The following is a 17,625-nucleotide window of genomic DNA, read 5'->3' as shown; positions in this document are numbered from 1 at the left end:
GTCACGAGTCGTGAGTGCAAGTCGTGAGTACTTTCTCATGACTGTGCTCAGCTGTGGACCCTTTTTCCGAGGCGTACCCGCGCTTGGGCCACTGCGGAGCCACTGCGGGCCATGCTCATCCGCACAAACTTGGAATGCTTTGATTCACGATTCGTGATTGCTTCCTGATTCGTTTGATCGACCTGTCATTTCACGATTGCCTCTCACTCTAACCCACCAACTCAGTCTCTGTCAGCGACGCTCTTTTATCCTGCCTTCCACCATCACTGCTGTTTTTGTCTCTCCTCACCTCATGTTGAGCAGATTCGCTCGGCTCAGGTATCTCGATCCTAGCTACAGATCGCCACTGGTCTCTTCTTTTCGCTCCTGCTCCAACAAGGCACGCGCCCACTCTTACCGCTCTTTCGCATCAACCGCGACCGCAATGACAGTGCAAAATGCTCCCGGCTGGACCACTCAGCCTAATCCATACCCTCAAGCTCGCCGTGACGATCAGGCTTCCTTGACGTACAAGTCGGCCGCCAACGGTTCTGTCACCGTCCCCGAGCCATACATCTGGCTCGAGCAGCCTCCCTCGCAGTCGCAAGAGACCAAGGACTGGGTTCATGCACAGGCAAAGCTCACCCAGAGCTACCTAGACGGCTGTCAGCCTGATCTCGACATCCTCAAGTCTCGCATAGAAAAGAATTTTGACTTTGCTCGCTTCTCCTGCCCTTCTCTCAAGGGCAATGGCAAATACTACTATAGCTTCAACTCGGGTCTCTCGCCGCAGTCCCTCATTTACTCGGCCACTAAACAGCAAGTTGACGCAAATGCAGGCAAAAATCAACGCGACCCCATCGGCGAAATCTTCTTTGACTCGAATCTACTCAGTGCTGATGGCACTGTAGCGCTCAGCTTCACCACTTTTTCGCACTCGGGCAAATACCTTGCCTACGGCATCAGCAAGAGCGGAAGTGACTGGGTCGAGATTTTCATAAGGGAGACATCCAAGCCATTCAAGCTCGACGATGCTCACTACAACTCCAACGGCACCATCAAGCTCTCCAAGGACGAGCTGGCCAAATTCGTCGATGCGACGGGAGGCAAGGAGCGTCTCAATGACAGGCTAGAACACGTCAAGTTCTCAGGAGCTGCCTTTACGCATGACGATAAAGGTCTCTTTTACCAGACGTACCCCTCCGCCTCAGTATCGGACAAGGGTACAGAAACCGATGCCAACAAGGACGCCCAGCTCTGGTACCACCGTATCGGCACTGACCAGTCGGAAGACGTGTTGGTGGTCAGCAAGGATATCAAGGTGCCCGAGTCCATGTGGAGCACCAACGTTTCGCACGACGGCAATTTTCTCATGCTCTACAACAGCAAGGATACCGACTCCAAGGAGCGTGTCTACGTGTTGCCATTGCAGGACCACGGCTTCTCTGCTTCGAAACAACTCAAATGGATACCGCTGGCGCTCTCGTTCAAGTATGTGCTCAACTACGTGACCAACAAGGGCAACCGCTTTTACTTTATGACCAACAAGGATGCGCCCAACTACCGGCTCGTCTCCGTGGACCTGGATCCAGCCAAGCAAGCGCAGCCGACTGACAACGTGTGGGAGCTCACCGGACAAGACGTCGAGCTGACCGACGTGATCGCCGAGGAAAAAGAAGCGCTGCTGTCGTCGGTGCAAGTGATCGACAACAACAAGCTGCTCGTCGTCTACTCGCGCGATGTCAAGGACGAGCTGTACCAGTATGAGCTCGAGTCGGGCAAGCGCGTCGAGAGGTTGCTACCGCATCTGGTGGGTACAATCGAGCAAATTGCTGCGCGACACACGGATGATCATGCATTTGTCAAGTTTGGCTCGTTTGTCAACCCGGGTCAAGTAGTGCGTTTGGACTGGCAGACCAACTCGGAGCCAAATGCAACCAAAGTGAAGAAGGTCGCATACTACGATACGCAAGTCGACGGCATCAAGGCAGACGACTTTGTGTCGGAGCAAGTGTTTATCAAGTCCAAAGACGGTACGCGCGTGCCCATGTTTGTGACCCACCCCAAGACAGTTACGAAGGACGGAAGCGCTCCGGCGATCCTGTACTTCTACGGAGGCTTCAACATCTCAATCACGCCCGTGTTTTCGCCATCCATGATGTCGTGGATCTCGTCATACAACGGTGTGTTGGCGTTTGTCAACTGTCGCGGCGGTGGCGAGTACGGTGACAAGTGGCACGAAGCTGGGACACTGCTGAACAAGCAGAATGTCTTTGACGATGCGTTGTCTGCCGCCAAGTTTCTGCACGAGAGCGGATACGCGGCCAAGGGAAAGATCATTCTGTCTGGCGGATCTAACGGTGGACTCGGTGTGGCAGCTTGCATCAACCAGCAGCTGCCCGAACACGGTATTGGCGCCGGCATCGCTGATGTCGGTGTGATGGATATGCTCAAATTTCACACATGGACCATCGGCAAAGCTTGGACTGCCGACTACGGTAACCCGTCCGAAGACCCGCACATCTTCGACTACGTCTACAAGTACTCGCCACTACACAACGTCGATTCCAACAAGGTGTATCCCACCACGGTACTCGCATGTGCCGACCACGATGACAGAGTCGTCCCCGCGCATTCGTTCAAGTTGATCGCCGAAATGCAGCACAAGCTCGCCACAAACCCGAATCCATTGCTGCTCAGAGTCGAGATCGATGCCGGTCACGGTGCCGGAAAGAGCACGCAAAAGAGGATCCAGGAGGCTGCCGAAAAGTATGCCATCGTCGGCAGAGCGTTGCGTCTCAAGATCACCGACGACGCCGCCAGTAGGCTCTAGATCCAGTGCCACCACATTCGCTTGTCGTCTCTCAACCCTCGTCTACCGTGCCATGTCTGCGTGGTTCTGCGAACATGAGTGTGCTGTGTGTGTATGGTTGAGCGGTACATCCGCTGAGCAACAGTGAGAAGCGCACACGAATCCTCGCAGCCGAGTTAAGCGCACGAGACTTTATCGCCAACATGACTAGTTTAAGAAGCACGCGCTTTGATGAAGAAATCAAGATGCGATTCTTGAATGTACGAGTGCTCAGTCATCTACACTTTGTGCTTGGTTTGCACCACGTCCGCCGATTGCATGTGGGGTCGATACGGTCTCGATAGGATCATTGGGCGGTGTGGCGTTGTGCTCCTGAGGCTCATCAGTTGCTGTGGTACTTTGCGCGTGTTCAGCCGCAGTGACGTCGTCCGACGCGTTTTCTTCAATGCCTGCGTCGGCGCCAACGACGCGCTTGACATTGGACTCTACATCAGCCGCTGCAGCAGCGTGAGGAGTGAGTTGACCAGAAACGCCGTGCGTGTCATTCGACATGGTGTTGGTTTCAGCGACGCTGGGTTCCAAACTCGCTGTGTCAGCCTCAGCTTGCATCGAAGCAGAATGTGCACCGGTCGTCTGCTCGTCTTGCACCGATGCTGGATTAACCTCGACAACCGCTACAGCCTCGACAGCCCGCGCCGCTGGAACCGCTTCAGCAACCTCTGGAGCCGGCGACAGCGATTCCGGCATCACCGGTTGCTGTTGCTGTTGCTGTTGCTCTCCATTCTCGCACTCCTCCTCGTCGATCAAGATCTTGACTCCCATCTGCCTACCCAAAAGGCCTGCATACCTTACCCACTCCTCCACCACTTCTTCCTGCCTCTGAATCATCCCCTCCAACCATGCGCCCACTACCCTTTTGAAATCCAACACCCTTTCCAAGTCCAACCTCTCCATTTCATCCTTACACCTCTCCGACACTGTCTGGAAGAGCCGTTCTGCATTTAGCGCCTTTGTCTCTGCTTCAGTGAGCTCGGACAAGAGGCTCTGGAACTGCGCTCCTGCAGCGGACGGGTTGGTCTGTTTGTACTTTTCGAATCTAGCCCTAGTCCTTCGCAGTTCGTCGGCACAACGCGCTGATTTGGCCCAGATTTCAGTCCGAACAGTAAAAGCCTTGCGAACACTGCCCACTACACGCTCGTACTCGTACATGGTCGTTCCCAGTTGTCTCACATCCGCCTCGGCCTGCATGTCCTCCAACTCGATCGCTCTTCGCTTTACCTCGGCCAAGCCGGCAAAGCACGTGCTGAGCGATCGCGAGAGACTTGATCCGGACAAGGTGGTCAACACCTGCGCCAGATCGTGCGTAGCCTGCACCATTTGCTTGCGTTGATTACTGAGCGCAGACACACTCTTGACCATCCCCTTGAGCGCCGACTCGAGCGAATCAAGGTAGACGCGTTGCTCGTTGAACCACTCGTCCGTCTCCTCAAAGCTGTATGCGCTCAGCGCACCGGACGAGAGCGACGACGTCGAAGGAACCACACTCCCCAACAGGACACTACCCCAGCTCTTGTACGTTTTTTGTTCCGGCGTCACGATTGGTCCCTTGACCATATCCCGTGCTTTGACGTCAGCGCCGAAATTTTCCGACTCCAAAAACAACCGGAAATCGTCATCCTGCTGCAGCAGCGGATGATTGGCAATTTTGTTGATACACGTCTCGAGGCCGACGCGTCTAGCCTCGACAAGTTCGGCTGCAAATCGACCGATCGAGACCTTTTCAGGTACCGGAGGGACGATGATGCCCGGGTTGTTCTGGACAAGTGCGGCGTGTAGCCAGCGGAAATCGCGGTATCGACGCAAGGACGAAAAGTGTGAGGAGCGGAAGTGCGGGCAGTCGGTGGTGGTGCGCACTGTGTAGACGGTATGGGCGGAGATGGGGTCGCCGATGCGTTGCGGGTCGCCGACTTTAATGCTGAAATTGAAGTCGCGACGATGTAGACGTGCGTAGGCTTCGCGATCGCGTACGTCCTGTAGCTGATCGAACGACGGGCGATGATACAGTTGGGGTCGAGCGCTGAACGCGGCAGCCGAAGCCACGGCGTCGCTCGCGGATACGCTACGTTGATTCTCGGTAGATGGACGTGAAGGGATCGATGAAGCGAGTGATGCGACAGAGCCTGTCACTGCACCCGCAGGCACGGCACTGCCATCGACGTCAGCACGCCCAGTCGGCGTCGGCGAGCCCGGTTCTGCCGTGCTTGCAAATGAAACCTGATGGTTGCGAGGCGAAGGCTGGCCATATCCATCATCATCATCCGAGTCGTACCTGGATTGACGCGACGTCGTATCGAGATAAGTCGGCCCCGACAGACTGGACTTGCGAGCAGTACCGCCAAACATGGTGCTCTCGTCGGTCAACGACGTCAGACGAGCTGCGCTGCTAGCACTCAGCGATCGCTGCGGCAAGCTGGAGCCAAGACGCTGCCTTTCGCGCGCAGCAGCCAGGTTGAGCGGGCTGTCATTGATGACGGATCCGGTCGGCGTGGCGTCTGTGGCGAGGATCTCGACAGCAGACTGAGCTGAGGGAACGGCGTCTTTGGTGCTCGGTGGAGGAGGTGTGTCGGGCCGATGGCCGCTCTTGATTGAGGAGGGAGGACGTGAGCTGGTGGGCGAGGGCAGCCCGGACGTGGCGGGCGGAGTGGGCCGCGCTTGGAGAGAGTTGAAAGAGGGATGAGGTGAGCCCGGTAGGTGGTCTGCATCGTTCGAAGTTTCTCCTCCTTCCAAGGATGCCGGTGTAGTAGAAGAGGGTACGGGATCGCTTGAGGCCTCACCATGCACTTGAGCCCCCTGGCTACTCTCTACCTTTTCCGCTCCTTTGTCCTTGCGAGCTTGCTCTTCTGCTTCTTGCTGTACTTTCTGGCGCGCTTCTGCCTGCTCTGCAGCGATGCGCGCCTCCTCTTCCAGCTGGCGTTGTCGCTCAACTTCTTGCTCGGCTTCTCGCATCTTGCGTTCTTCCTCTTCCTTTTGACGCTTTGCTTCAGCCACTGCCGCCAAGCGTGCTTGTTCCTCCAGCTCGAGCTGGTGAAGCTCGGCAAGGTATGGGCGCCACCAGTCCTCGAACGATGTGTACTCGACAGGTACGCCGTACTCTTCCAAGACCGAGGTATCCAGCTTGCAATGTCTAGGGCGAGCGGTTGCAGCCATGGGATCGACCTGGTATTCCGGGTCGAGCAGGTCGGTGCGTGTTTCGAAACCGACCGAGTTGGCGATGCGGCTGAGGACCATACACATGTCATATTTAGTCATGGCCTCTTTTGCGCTAAAGTGCGTGATTGGCGGGAGCGGCCTCGACGTATCAGTATGAACCTCTGCGAGCTTTAAGATGGCCTTGGCGACGTCTTGAACATTGGTGGGATATCTTACTGCATAGGCGTCGCACTTTTGGAGGTCGGTCGAGCCGGGTGGTGGCTGAATGGCGTTGAGAAGGACATTGACAGCAGATTCGTCGTTTGTGATGGTCTTTCCGTATAATACGGGCACTCGAAGGTTGGTAAAGTAGCCTGGCTTGGCGTGGCTTGCTACAGCTCGCTCGCCTTGAAGTTTGCTGACACCGTAGGCGTTAAGAGGGTTCGGAGCGTCATCAACGGTATAAGGTGGTTTGGAGCCGTCAAAGACGTAGTCAGTGGAAATGTTAACGAGCAGAGGAGCGTTTTCGAGCTGTGATGCCAGCGTAGCGATGCTTGCAGGAGCATCGACGTTGATGGCGTGGGAAGCGGCGGGATCCTTTTCGACGACATCTGGACGTCGTTCGGCTGCGGTGTGCACAATGAGATCAGGCTGATACTCGCGCAAGCAGAGCTCGACAGCGGCTGTATCTGTGAGGTCAAGCTTTACGAGCTGTTTGGAAGGGTCGGAGCGAGTCAAGGCGAGCGCTTTGGAGTCGTAGCCCTTGTCGATACAGTGCTGGTGGACGGCTCGACCTAGCAGTCCGGATGCGCCTGTAATGAGCACCTTCATTGTCGGTTATCGCCGTGTGAGGAGAAGCTGTCACAGCAGCCACGATCCGATTCAATCCAATGCAGATTGTCGAGGTTGGGTGGAAAGGAATGCAAGTGATCAAGGAGGATCCTCGGTAACTGTTTTCAGGGTGCAGCCTATCGTGGTGTACCTTGGATCGTATCCGTGCACGCAGGTCGGGCCAAAACCAACACACGTGACACACACGAAATCACGAATCACGAATCACGAATCACGAATCACGAATCACGAATCACGAATCACGAATCGTGAGTCGTGAGTCGTGAGTCGTGAGTCATGCACGATGAGTTTTACTTTTTTTCAGTTTGATGTTACATTCGTGATTCTGTTTTTGCTCCATTTTGAAGGTTAGCGCGCACAGCATGGCGCTCACGGCTCGTGCCGCGTTTTCGCCGTAAAATTGACCGAGATCGACTCAGCAAAGCACGAAGCGGCAGCGTGAGCTGCAATCACGAATAGATTACAGTACGAATCACGCGTGCAGAAGAAAGTGGTGAGTGTCAAAATCGTCCAAGTGAATCGTGAATCGTGAATGAAAGCATACTTCATTGTTGATCATCCTCCCTCGACTGTCCGACGAAAGCGGAACCTTTGGGACCATTTGCCAAAGGTGGATTCGTACCCGTATACAGACCACCGACGACTCATCCGAACTAGACTATATAGACACTACCATGACGACACAAGACAAGGAGCCGATTGCTCACATTAAGGCGGTGCTATTCGACATGGACGGTCTGCTGATCGACTCGGAGGGAATCTACACCAACGTGGTCAATGACATTCTCCGACCCTATGGAAAAGAACAGACTTGGGAGATCAAGGCAAATCTGATGGGCAAGCCTGAACGAGAAGCAACGCTCACGTTGCTCTCCTCGATCTGGCCACCAACAAACCCCGATGAACCTTATGGCGCAGACTGTCCCTTTGACATTGACAACTTTTTAGAAGACCGCAACAAAGTTTTGCTGAAAGCCTTTGAACAAGTCCCCCAGATGCGAGGCGCAACTCGACTGGTACAGCATCTTGACAAGCACAACATTCCCATCTGTGTTGCCACGGGCAGCAAGCGACGAAACTACGACATCAAGACTGCTAGCCACCCGGAGCTCTTTGGCCCTTTTGCCGAGCGCGTCATCTGCGGCGACGATTCTCGCTTGACACGTGGAAAGCCTCATCCCGATATCTTTCTGCTTGCTGCCAGAGAAGGCCTTCTGTCCAGCCACCCCAGTCATCAAGCCACCCGCGAGGTGCTAGGAGAGCAATGGACGCAAAATCTGCGACAAATGGGTCAGGAATTCGACGAGGCACACCACCTGAAAGGTGGAGAATCGAGTATTTTGGTGTTCGAAGATGCCAAACCTGGCGTTCAAGCTGCAAAGGCGGCAGGCATGCACGTTGTCTGGGTTCCTGATCCGAATCTGAGAGCGCTCTTCCCGAATGAAGAACTGGGCGCTTCACAGACCATCAATTCTCTCTTGGACTTTGATCCTACCGATTGGGGATTGCCTGCGTTTGACGACAAGGACAAGTAATGGACAAGTATAAGCTTACAAAGGCCTGCCCAGCTTTGTTTCAAACCATGTTGTTTTGTATTAATAGAATAGGCCAGACACAGTGCTTTTGGAATGATTTGGATAAAACTACATGAATGTCGGGAAATGGGCGGATGGAAAGAGCTACTTGACAGGTCCAGATAACAAGACTACCAAGAGAGCAGCACGTGGTACAGGCCTGCACGGCAGCCTAGAAGGGTGATTTGATGATAAAGGGTGGTAAAGAAGTAGAGGCGCGATATGCTGGTGTTGGCTTTTTAAAACCCGTAGTTTCGGTATATGCTATTCACCCTACTGCCATAGGCCATGGGTTTCATGTCGGGGTGTGGCTGCGCTTCAAACTTGGTATAGTGGATGGTACCCTGGTCATCGATGCGTGCAAAGGCGCCCAAGTTGCCCGTCGAGTCGCAGTAGTTGGGTGCCGAAAAGATGGTGCAGCAGAGACCATCGTGTTCTTCTTCGTAGCCTCCCATGCGCACTTCGTGGCTTCGCAGTACCGCTGTAATGTGGTTCAGCTCGCACCATGCCTTGGTGACGTCAGGCCCGAATCCTGTAGCCACACCGCGCTTCGAAGGAGCGCGACCGGGTTCAGTCTGCGGATCGCTCCATAGCAACTCCATCATGAGACCATCCTCACCCGGCTGGCGCTGCTGAAAGCGGTTCAGCGCACGAATTCTGTCGAGCGTCACGTCATCTCTGGAGAATAGACCCCCATGCACCACAAAGAAGCGCTTGAAACCAGTCTCTGGCTCAACAATAGGTTCTCTCTGTGCGATAGAGAAAGAAGCAGGCAACTGGTCACCTGTTAGCGGAGGTCGGCTGGCTGTGATGAGCGTCGCAAGTGGCAGCGCGACAAAGGCGTCTGTAAAGAGCTGGTAAGTAGTGGAATCGAACTTGGCCTCGACCTCGTCTTCGAAGCCATAGATATGGTTCATCTCTTTGGTCTCGTGGTTGCCACGATTGATGAGCGTTGTCTTGGGATAGAGCCACTTGTATGCAAACACGGTGAGCGCAATCTCGACTGACCAAGAGCCTCGGTCGACAAAGTCACCGTTGAAGAGCACTGCATGTGTATCGCTGGGTGGGCCGGTTAGGCCGAGCAGATGCACAAAGTCGAAAAATTGGCCGTGTGTGTCGCCGATGACGTCGATGGTGGTGCCCTGGGCAATGTGGTAATCGACCACGGTAGGCTCTTGCTTGAGGGTACGGATAGCACCGAGGATGATCTGCCAGGCGTATCGACGGGGCAGCCTTTTGCCGTCCTTAAAGTACTGTATCATGCCATCGATGAATGCTTGGTCGATCTTACCGAGGTGTGCGGTCTCGGGATCGTCGCCATCCGCCAGGCGCGGACCGTTGTAGTCTTGGCTCACAGACGTGTACCTCGAGCTCATGTCTGGGTCTGTGAAGTACGACTCGTAATCGGGGCTGCCATAGTGGGGCTCTCGTACCTGAATGGCCGAAAAGAAACTCTCCTTCCGGATTCGAGATGAGACTTGCTCGATCTGCTTCTGGACAAAAGCATTGCTAGGTTCGTGAACAAGCACGTGTTCAAAGTCTTGCAATGCTGCCTCAAGGTTATTACTCTTGAAATACGCGGTGGCTCTGCGAAAGTAGGCCTTGACATAGGACGGGTCGAGCTTGATCGCCTGGTTGGCATCTTCAATGGCCAGATTATACTGCTCAAGCATGTTTTCGCTTGCTGCGCGGTTGGTGTAGAAGGCCGCGATGGTAGGGTCGAGATCGATTGCAAGAGTGTATTCGTGTTTGGCAGCATCAAAACGTTGAGCCGAAAAATGCTCGTTGCCCTTAAGTTTATGTTCCTGTGCCTGGGCTTTTTTCTCTTGATCGACCTCTTCAGGAACCTGTTGAGCAGCAAGCTGCAAGTCTTGATTGGAAGATGAGGACGGGACGTCGGCCGAGGTGGCAGAGGTATTGTCTGAGTCGGTTACATTGGCGTTGATCGACGAGGTGGACGAACTTGACGCCGTCGAGCTACTCTCCGACATGATTTTTTGTTCGCCTGGCTAGCAGCTGAGTTGCAAGAGCAAGTGTCCCAAAGTGCACTCCCAGCTTTCTAGTTACAAGAGAAGAAGCTTATCGAGTGATGATGTAGCGGCAGATCGTGTATTGACAGATGTATGCGATGCGATGCGATAGCCAAGCCGACTCTCCGGCGTTGTACGTGGAGCTTGGTGGTTAAGAAGGAACAAAGGCTTGAACTTGAACCTCCAACTATTCACGATTATGATTCACGAATCACGAATGTGGTGATAATCGTGAATTGTGAACAACTTCTGTTAAAATGCAATTTTCTCATTTCTGTCTTCTGCCAGCCAAATCGTGAATCGTGAATCGTGAATCGTGACTCCAGGTTGCAAAATTGAAGAATTGGAATCGTGAATATATATTTATTGGAATATTCGCGATTGGAACCACGAATATTGGAAAGAAAATTCCAGACAAGAAGCGGAAGAACGGATCGATCAGACGGAAAAGGTCGCACACAATCAAGCATACATCGTGCATGACTTGGTAACTACAAGTCACATATTCACATCCGTGATTGTGCCTGAAGCGCGAAATACAGTGGAGGCTGTTTGTTCTGTGCCGCGCGCCGGCTTGTGGGGGAATCTAGAATCCTGAATCCTGAATAGATCAACAGGATTCACGATTCGTGATTCTTGATTCCCTGCGAGATACACGATTCCCGAATTCCGATTTCCGATTCACGATTCACGATTCACGATTCACGATTCACGATTCACGATTCACGTTCACGATTTCGCCATTTGCAACTCGCTGTCACTCTGTTCACGAGAGCCAGCAAGGCCTTAACCTCAACTCGCCGTGATCTGCAGCATGAACTCGACCTTTGGTCACACCGCTAGAGACAATTACGAATCTTGAATCAGCCGTGAACAATGTACACGAAAAGACGCCAAACGTGAAGCAACGTGGGAACTCTCGCTGATTCACACGATAATGTGGCGTAACACTCGTGTGATACACTCACGACTCGTGACTCACGGCCAGCAGTCGCGAGTGTGGACACGTGGTAACACACCTACACGGTATACGCTACGTTGTACGTGGTCCCACATGACTAACTCTTTGTCAGCATGCAATGTATAGCGCAGTCACCATTCACCATTCACCATTCACCATTCACCATTCACCATTCACGATTCACCATTCACCATTCGTGATTCGTGATTGGTACTTCGACCAAGCCATTCACGATTCATCCTTTGTTGCCTTTTCGCAACCATAGTAACTCGGCACTGCAGCTTGACAGCACAGCAGCAACTCGGAGCGCTCATCCATCTCGAGTCGCATCCCAGCACTAGTGTTGTCTTCTATCACCATGCCCGCTCCCTAACTTGCCACCAGCTGCCCTAAGTCGTCTCATCCTGTCACAACCGACATTTTGCAACATCATGACGCGTCAGTCTTCATCGCCGTCAGACTCATCTTCCTCAGACTTGTCTTCCGCAGACTCTGACGATTCATACCAAGAATCCGATCACAGCTCTCGTCCACAGAGGCGCTCGCAGCGAGAAACGCGCAGAGTCAGCTCGCGCGAGACTCGCCATCAAGTTGCAGCCAGCAGGCAACGCCCCGCTCACCAGCTACACACGCCGCCACTACCATCCACCAGACCGACTCGCCTCACCGCAACTTCAAGCCTTGGCACCCTCACACCCGTCAAGCCATCCAGCTCCAGCTCCGCTTCAAGCTCCAGGCTGCCTCCCTCGACCGCCTTTGCGCGCTCTCGCACCAGCCCATCCGATGCAAGCACATCCAGACTTGCTAAACGCAAAGCATCCACCGCCATCTTACATGACAGCTCCGTCAAAAAGACCAAACATCCTCTACGTCATCCTCGACGATCACGATCCATTGCCCAGGGCTCGGATGACTTGGACGACTCGGACGACTCGGACGACGGCTTTGAGATCACTGGCGCCAGTGGACCAGCCGCACTCCGTTTCTCCACCGACGTTTCGCTGCCCAATGTAGCCCAGACATCTGTCCCATCCAGCCCAACACGACCATCGCAGCCTGAAGACCATAAGTATACCTCCTCCTCATCATCAAGCGACTCAGTTGCATCCACCTCACGCATCATCTCAGATTTGGTCCAGCTGTCCCAGCAGGACAAAGATGCGCGTACCCAAAGCGCATACAATGCCTTTGAGCAGGGCTCATCGCTCGCCGACCACGTTGGCAACATTGTGCATGATTTTGTCGCCACGCTTAGTGCCGATCATCATGATCTTGCCATCACCCAACAATTCCAGCGCAAGCTTGCAGACCTTGGTCGAGCAGTGACCATCAGAGAGCTCCTCAACGACATCCCCATTCTTCCGCCGCACCTTCAAAACTACCTGTCTCTAGCCATGGCTGTCTACGTTCACCACCAGAAGCGCGTCCGCAGCGACGAGCGAGCTAAGACTGAACAAATCGGCGTCAGCAGCATCGAGCCAGCTACCGACCAATCCATTTCGGCCGCCACCTCGATAGTAGCCAAAACAGGCCTCGACCAAGTTGCGCAAGAACCAAGGTCCACTGCTACTGATTTTGGCCCAGATCAAGAACCCATGATTTTCACTGATTCGGACACGGCAGCACCAGCGATCCTGCAAGACCACATTAATGTTGGTCATGACTCGACCGTCGAATCGGTAGGCTCACCACAAGCCTTCCGCACGCCACCCGAGCAGCCCATTGAAGCTGAGTCAACAGCGTTGGCGACTGAAAATCAGAAGCAGCTCCACCAGCAGCTGACACAACTAAATGATTCCATCGATGCAGAGGAGGAGGACGAGCTTATCAGTGAGGTGGACCAAGGAGAACAAGATGCATCCGCCGATCATGATCGAGTAGCAGATGCTGTCGAGCAGGCCGCGGTGGAAATTCAGACCTTAGCTGGCGACGACCAAGTCGCTCTCAGGATTCCGCCAAGTGGACTTGTCAAGAAGGCAGAGAAACCGCACAAGTTTTCATTCGTGCGGGAAACCGATGGTGTAGCTCATTCTGCAGTCTCTCGTTCAATCCAACAGGGCTTGGACAAGCAGATCAATGCTTCACCTGAAGCCGTGTCAGTCTCGGGAGTAACTCCTCAAACTGCTCAAGACATTCATGACAGCCTGGCTAGCGGTCTCAAGCCTCCCGCGAATCCCGTCGCAGAGCAAGGAGCTTCGGCAGTCCCAGCGGTCAAACAAGCTCGTTTAGACCAAGGTGCGCTTCGTTCAGGCTCTAACGACGCTTCTATCTCTGCCCCAAGCGCTACAAATGCAACCGGCACAACGATGCAAGAGGATGGCAGTGCAGTAAGCACGACAATTGAGAGTGGGGAGTCCACTGCCGGCCTTCCCGCTTCTGCAATCGAGTCCGAGACCGCAGCCAAGGATGCACCTCGAGCTCACGCGGTTCAAACTGGAATCGGCGCACAAGAGCCGGATATTAGTCTGATACAAGCAGAACCACTGTGCGCGGTCAAAGAAGTAGCGCCTCGGACGGCAGCAGCCACTGCAGCACTCATCTCTGCTAAAGAGACCCAGGTGCCCTTCATTTCAGCTACCTCAGAAGCTGTTTTGCCACGCGATGATGCGCGTGCAACACCATCAGAAGTCGTCGGCAATCGCGCTGCCGCTTCAGAGCCTCAAGAAACCAGAAACGACGCCGAGGCTCGCGATCAGGGCCAACAAGTATCCGGCGCGACCGCCAAAACGTCCACGGCCGTCGACCCGGCCCGAGCATGTGCAAGCGACAAGCAAGCAAAAGGCGGAGCAACTGCAGATTCTGTCACCGGCAGCAGGCCCAAGATGAGCATCAACGATCGTATGAAGTTGCTGCTGAATGATCTTGCCAAAGTCACAGGTCGCAAGTCCTCCTTCGAGACGATCCAGAAGCTCAAGTCGCTGCGTGCCGGTCAGTCGACACCTCGGACCATCCCAGACCAGGTGGACAAGTGGCAGGAGCCGGCACAGATGATCCCTTGGACATGCTTTCAAGAGCTCGGACCAGACATCTTTCACAAAAGCGCGCACAAGTACATGCATCTGTCGATGCACGAGCTGATGGACAAGGTGTCCAACACCAGATCGGTTAGACTTTTGTCGGAGAAGCTGCTGGAACGCGTGATGACACGAGCGTTGATGGAATTTCCTCGCATTCCTCATATGCTGCACTGTTGGACCGAGGAGAAGAGAAAGTATTTCGCATCGCGTAGTCTGCCGCAGCCTACGGACACGAAACCAGAGTTCAGGTTTGCAGATGAGGAGGAGCAGGAACGAAGAGATGTGGAGACAGCAGGAAGAAGTTCGGTCAGTGCAGCACATATCGAAGCGCAGCAACGAGAGCCAGAGGAACGACCGCTTGCCGAGGCCTCAGGCCCAACTACTTCGAAACCAGATGCCTCATCTATGACAGTGCCGTCTTCGATCGCAAACACCTTGACATTCAGCGCTACCTCTGCTGCCTCTCGGCCCTGGCCAATGAAGCAAACCGGCACTCAATTCGACGGTGCTGCCCAGCGCCAGGTGATGACCGCGCAGCTACTCAATTCACACGGTTTGCCCGCGACTCGACCGCCACCAAGAGACCTGCAGTCAAACATGCAGCCAACCCAACTCTATCAAATGGCCACGTCGATGCTGCCGGCTGATTCGCAGCTGGCATTCGCTGTGCAAGGATCGCGAGCGGTGATCACATCGCAGAACCGTGTGCAACCTGCACGGGTTGCGCCGGTACCTTCGCCGCATGTTCAGCCACAGCCGCCACGGCAGCCAAGTGTGCAACAAACATCCTTGCAGCGAGTCCCGGCGACACCATCTGGTGGCATGCCAGCACCTTACGCAGCGACCAGAACTGCCAACCACCTGATCAACAGTGTTTCAGCCAGAGCTGAAGAATTGGCGGCCAATGCAGCCATCAAGCGTGTGATGTGGAGCCTGGCTACTGACTGCCTGTCGCTGGCGGATCACGTGGCGTTGTCGCCTGCATCGGCGGTGCTCAACGTCCGAGCGCACTTTAGCGAAGCGGATGTGGAGCATGTGGTGAATTTTGTGGTGGAAACGTACCGGCGCGAGATGGAAGAGGAGCATCTTGTTGAGCAAGGCGAGTCGAAAGCGGCGGAGCGATTCCGCAAGATCGTGGCGGTGCGAGCAGCGGCGGTGCAAGTGCTAAGTCTCACAAAGACACTGGCTCAGATCAAGATGTGTATCACGGAGGCAACTCTGGCATCGCTGCGTCGGTCCGGAAAGGCGTCAACGGATGGCTGGTTGGATCTGCTCGCCACTGCGCCCAAGTGGAAGGACGTAAAGCTGCATCTGCTCAATGGCAAACATGGCTGGATGAATCTGTCCAGGGTAGAACTCGCCGTGCTCCTCCAGACGCAGGTCAAGGACGTGAACCGCAGCCTGGATGCCGCACTCGAGAGCTTGATGAGGATGGATAACTTGGTCGGCCCAGTGGATCCGAGTGCGGACAAACAACAAGCATCCATGCACGAGGCACTCAGGAAGGAGTGTGAGCAGATCGGTCGCATGTGCTGCAAGCATGTCGTTGGTGTCCTCCTCAGCAATCCTGACGAGCAGCACTCGATGATGAGCGTCTAGTTTAGCAGAAATCACCACTCACGATTCGTGGTTGTCTGTCTTTCACACAAGCTTGCTCTCACGTTAAGCATAGCACTCAAGACGTTATCAAGCATGAACAGCACTCACGTGACTGTTGATAAAGGTGTCGACTGCGTTTTGCTCATGTTGTCTCTAACGCTGATACGAGGAAGCGACCGCTGTTGTTGGGAATTGAGTACTAGATGCAGCCGACTGTGTCCGAACGAATTACTGACCTATACCGCAGATGGACAGCTCTCTCATCTCTTGCAGGACGGCTTCGACCTGGTTATCCAACTGACCGTCTGCATACTGCTCTCTGACGCCGTCGGCAAAGAACCTCTGGACGCCACCCAACTTTTCGTAGCCGTCCTCGGAGAACTTGGCCTGGATTCGAACCATGGCTTCGAAGCTAGGATCCAAATACGGGATTCTCAAATCGACCAACTGGGGTAGCTCGGATTTGATCTGATCGTCGAGCGTTTCAAAGATGAGTCTGGCGTCTTCGAGTTCCTTTTCGGCTTTGGGTAGTTTGGTGGGGTCGTCTGAGGGTTTATCTACGAGCTTGCGGTGTTTGGAGCGCGCAGCGTCGTAGTCTAGGAGTTTCTTGTTGCGTTTTTCGATGATCTTGTTGATTTCGGGAAAGTAAGAGGCGAGTTTTCCTATGGGTTCCAGTACGGTGGCTCGATACGGTGCGTCGATTTCTTTGGCGGTTTTGGTGTCGAGCTCGTCGACTGCTCGACGATACGCGTTGGCCGACATGGCGGCGTCAGACGAGTCGGTGTAGAATCCATCGATCGCTTCGGCAATCCTCGCTTGAGAAGAGGCCAGCGATCGCATCGCATCCAGATACGCTTTTGCCTCCTTCTGTAACGACATCACCTCTCGCTCCAACGTGCGGTATTGCTCTTCGGTAGAGTTGAATTCAGCGTCGACTGTGCGCTCGACTTGACCCGTCTTTTGCATCAGCGTTGTGCCAGCACGGTTTATGGACTTTTTGAACCCACCCCACGACATGGTGACGAGCTACGACTAACAAAATGTCAAGGTGGTCCGTAATGCGAATGTAGTAAAGCCAGGTGGATTGAAATCGAGCCGATTGGTCAGAGTGTGCGATGCGTTTGTGGACAAAGATGACGAGCAGGGAAAAACTATGGCGGGATGGTGGTGCGCTGAGGTTGTACGTCGCGATGTGTCGTGTTGAGAAGAGGCTGGCTTGCAGATGGTGTGGTGACGAGGTGTAGTTGATGGTAAAGACGTAAGCGAAACTGAGTCTGTGCTTGAGAGACAGGCACGAGGCGGCCCGAATCAAAACCCAGAACTTAACATTTAATCAGAAGACAAACTGCACACGGCACATTACACGATTCACGGTTCACGATTCACGATGCGTGATTGCCAAGCCGGTCTGCTGCCTCCACTCTGTGACTCGTGACTCTCGGTAGCCTGCTTGGCACGCGGCTGTGCACGGATACTGAAATCGAATACAAATCACGAATCATTTGCGATTTGCGATTCACGATTTCTATTCGCATATGTGCTACAGACACAACTGATAACCGCTCACTGCTGCGTGGCTGCTGAGCATCGTGAGTTGTGCTTCTGATTTGTG

The 17,625-nt window shown here is 54.1% G+C and overlaps 6 protein-coding genes across 6 annotated transcripts; 3 read left to right on the top strand and 3 right to left on the bottom strand.

Moving 5' to 3' along the window:
- Nucleotides 1-424: 424 nt before the first annotated feature.
- On the top strand, nucleotides 425-2,812 carry UMAG_10552 (uncharacterized protein; the record flags this gene model as incomplete). Its single annotated transcript, XM_011393849.1, has 1 exon — nucleotides 425-2,812. One exon carries the CDS (start codon nucleotides 425-427, stop codon nucleotides 2,810-2,812), a length of 2,388 nt encoding a protein of 795 aa, XP_011392151.1.
- Nucleotides 2,813-3,061: 249 nt separating this feature from the next.
- UMAG_05287 (uncharacterized protein) lies at nucleotides 3,062-6,811 on the bottom strand (the record flags this gene model as incomplete). Its single annotated transcript, XM_011393703.1, has 1 exon — nucleotides 3,062-6,811. One exon carries the CDS (start codon nucleotides 6,809-6,811, stop codon nucleotides 3,062-3,064), a length of 3,750 nt encoding a protein of 1,249 aa, XP_011392005.1.
- A 695-nt stretch (nucleotides 6,812-7,506) lies between these two features.
- On the top strand, nucleotides 7,507-8,367 carry UMAG_05286 (uncharacterized protein; the record flags this gene model as incomplete). The annotated part of the gene is made up of 1 exon (XM_011393702.1): nucleotides 7,507-8,367. One exon carries the CDS (start codon nucleotides 7,507-7,509, stop codon nucleotides 8,365-8,367), a length of 861 nt encoding a protein of 286 aa, XP_011392004.1.
- Nucleotides 8,368-8,645: 278 nt separating this feature from the next.
- UMAG_05285 (protein serine/threonine phosphatase) lies at nucleotides 8,646-10,397 on the bottom strand (the record flags this gene model as incomplete). The annotated part of the gene is made up of 1 exon (XM_011393701.1): nucleotides 8,646-10,397. The coding sequence occupies one exon, from the start codon at nucleotides 10,395-10,397 to the stop codon at nucleotides 8,646-8,648; it is 1,752 nt and encodes a 583-aa protein (XP_011392003.1).
- A 1,431-nt stretch (nucleotides 10,398-11,828) lies between these two features.
- Nucleotides 11,829-16,013, top strand: UMAG_12301 (uncharacterized protein; the record flags this gene model as incomplete). Its single annotated transcript, XM_011393866.1, has 1 exon — nucleotides 11,829-16,013. One exon carries the CDS (start codon nucleotides 11,829-11,831, stop codon nucleotides 16,011-16,013), a length of 4,185 nt encoding a protein of 1,394 aa, XP_011392168.1.
- A 228-nt stretch (nucleotides 16,014-16,241) lies between these two features.
- Nucleotides 16,242-17,030, bottom strand: UMAG_05283 (putative protein involved in cell polarity development; the record flags this gene model as incomplete). Its single annotated transcript, XM_011393700.1, has 1 exon — nucleotides 16,242-17,030. The coding sequence occupies one exon, from the start codon at nucleotides 17,028-17,030 to the stop codon at nucleotides 16,242-16,244; it is 789 nt and encodes a 262-aa protein (XP_011392002.1).
- Nucleotides 17,031-17,625: the final 595 nt, after the last annotated feature.

The sequence above is a fragment of the Mycosarcoma maydis genome, chromosome 19 (genome assembly GCF_000328475.2).
Source record: "Mycosarcoma maydis chromosome 19, whole genome shotgun sequence".
Taxonomy (NCBI): domain Eukaryota; kingdom Fungi; phylum Basidiomycota; class Ustilaginomycetes; order Ustilaginales; genus Mycosarcoma; species Mycosarcoma maydis.
Note: the sequence above shows the minus strand (reverse complement) of the source record. Positions and strands in the feature narration are given on the sequence as shown.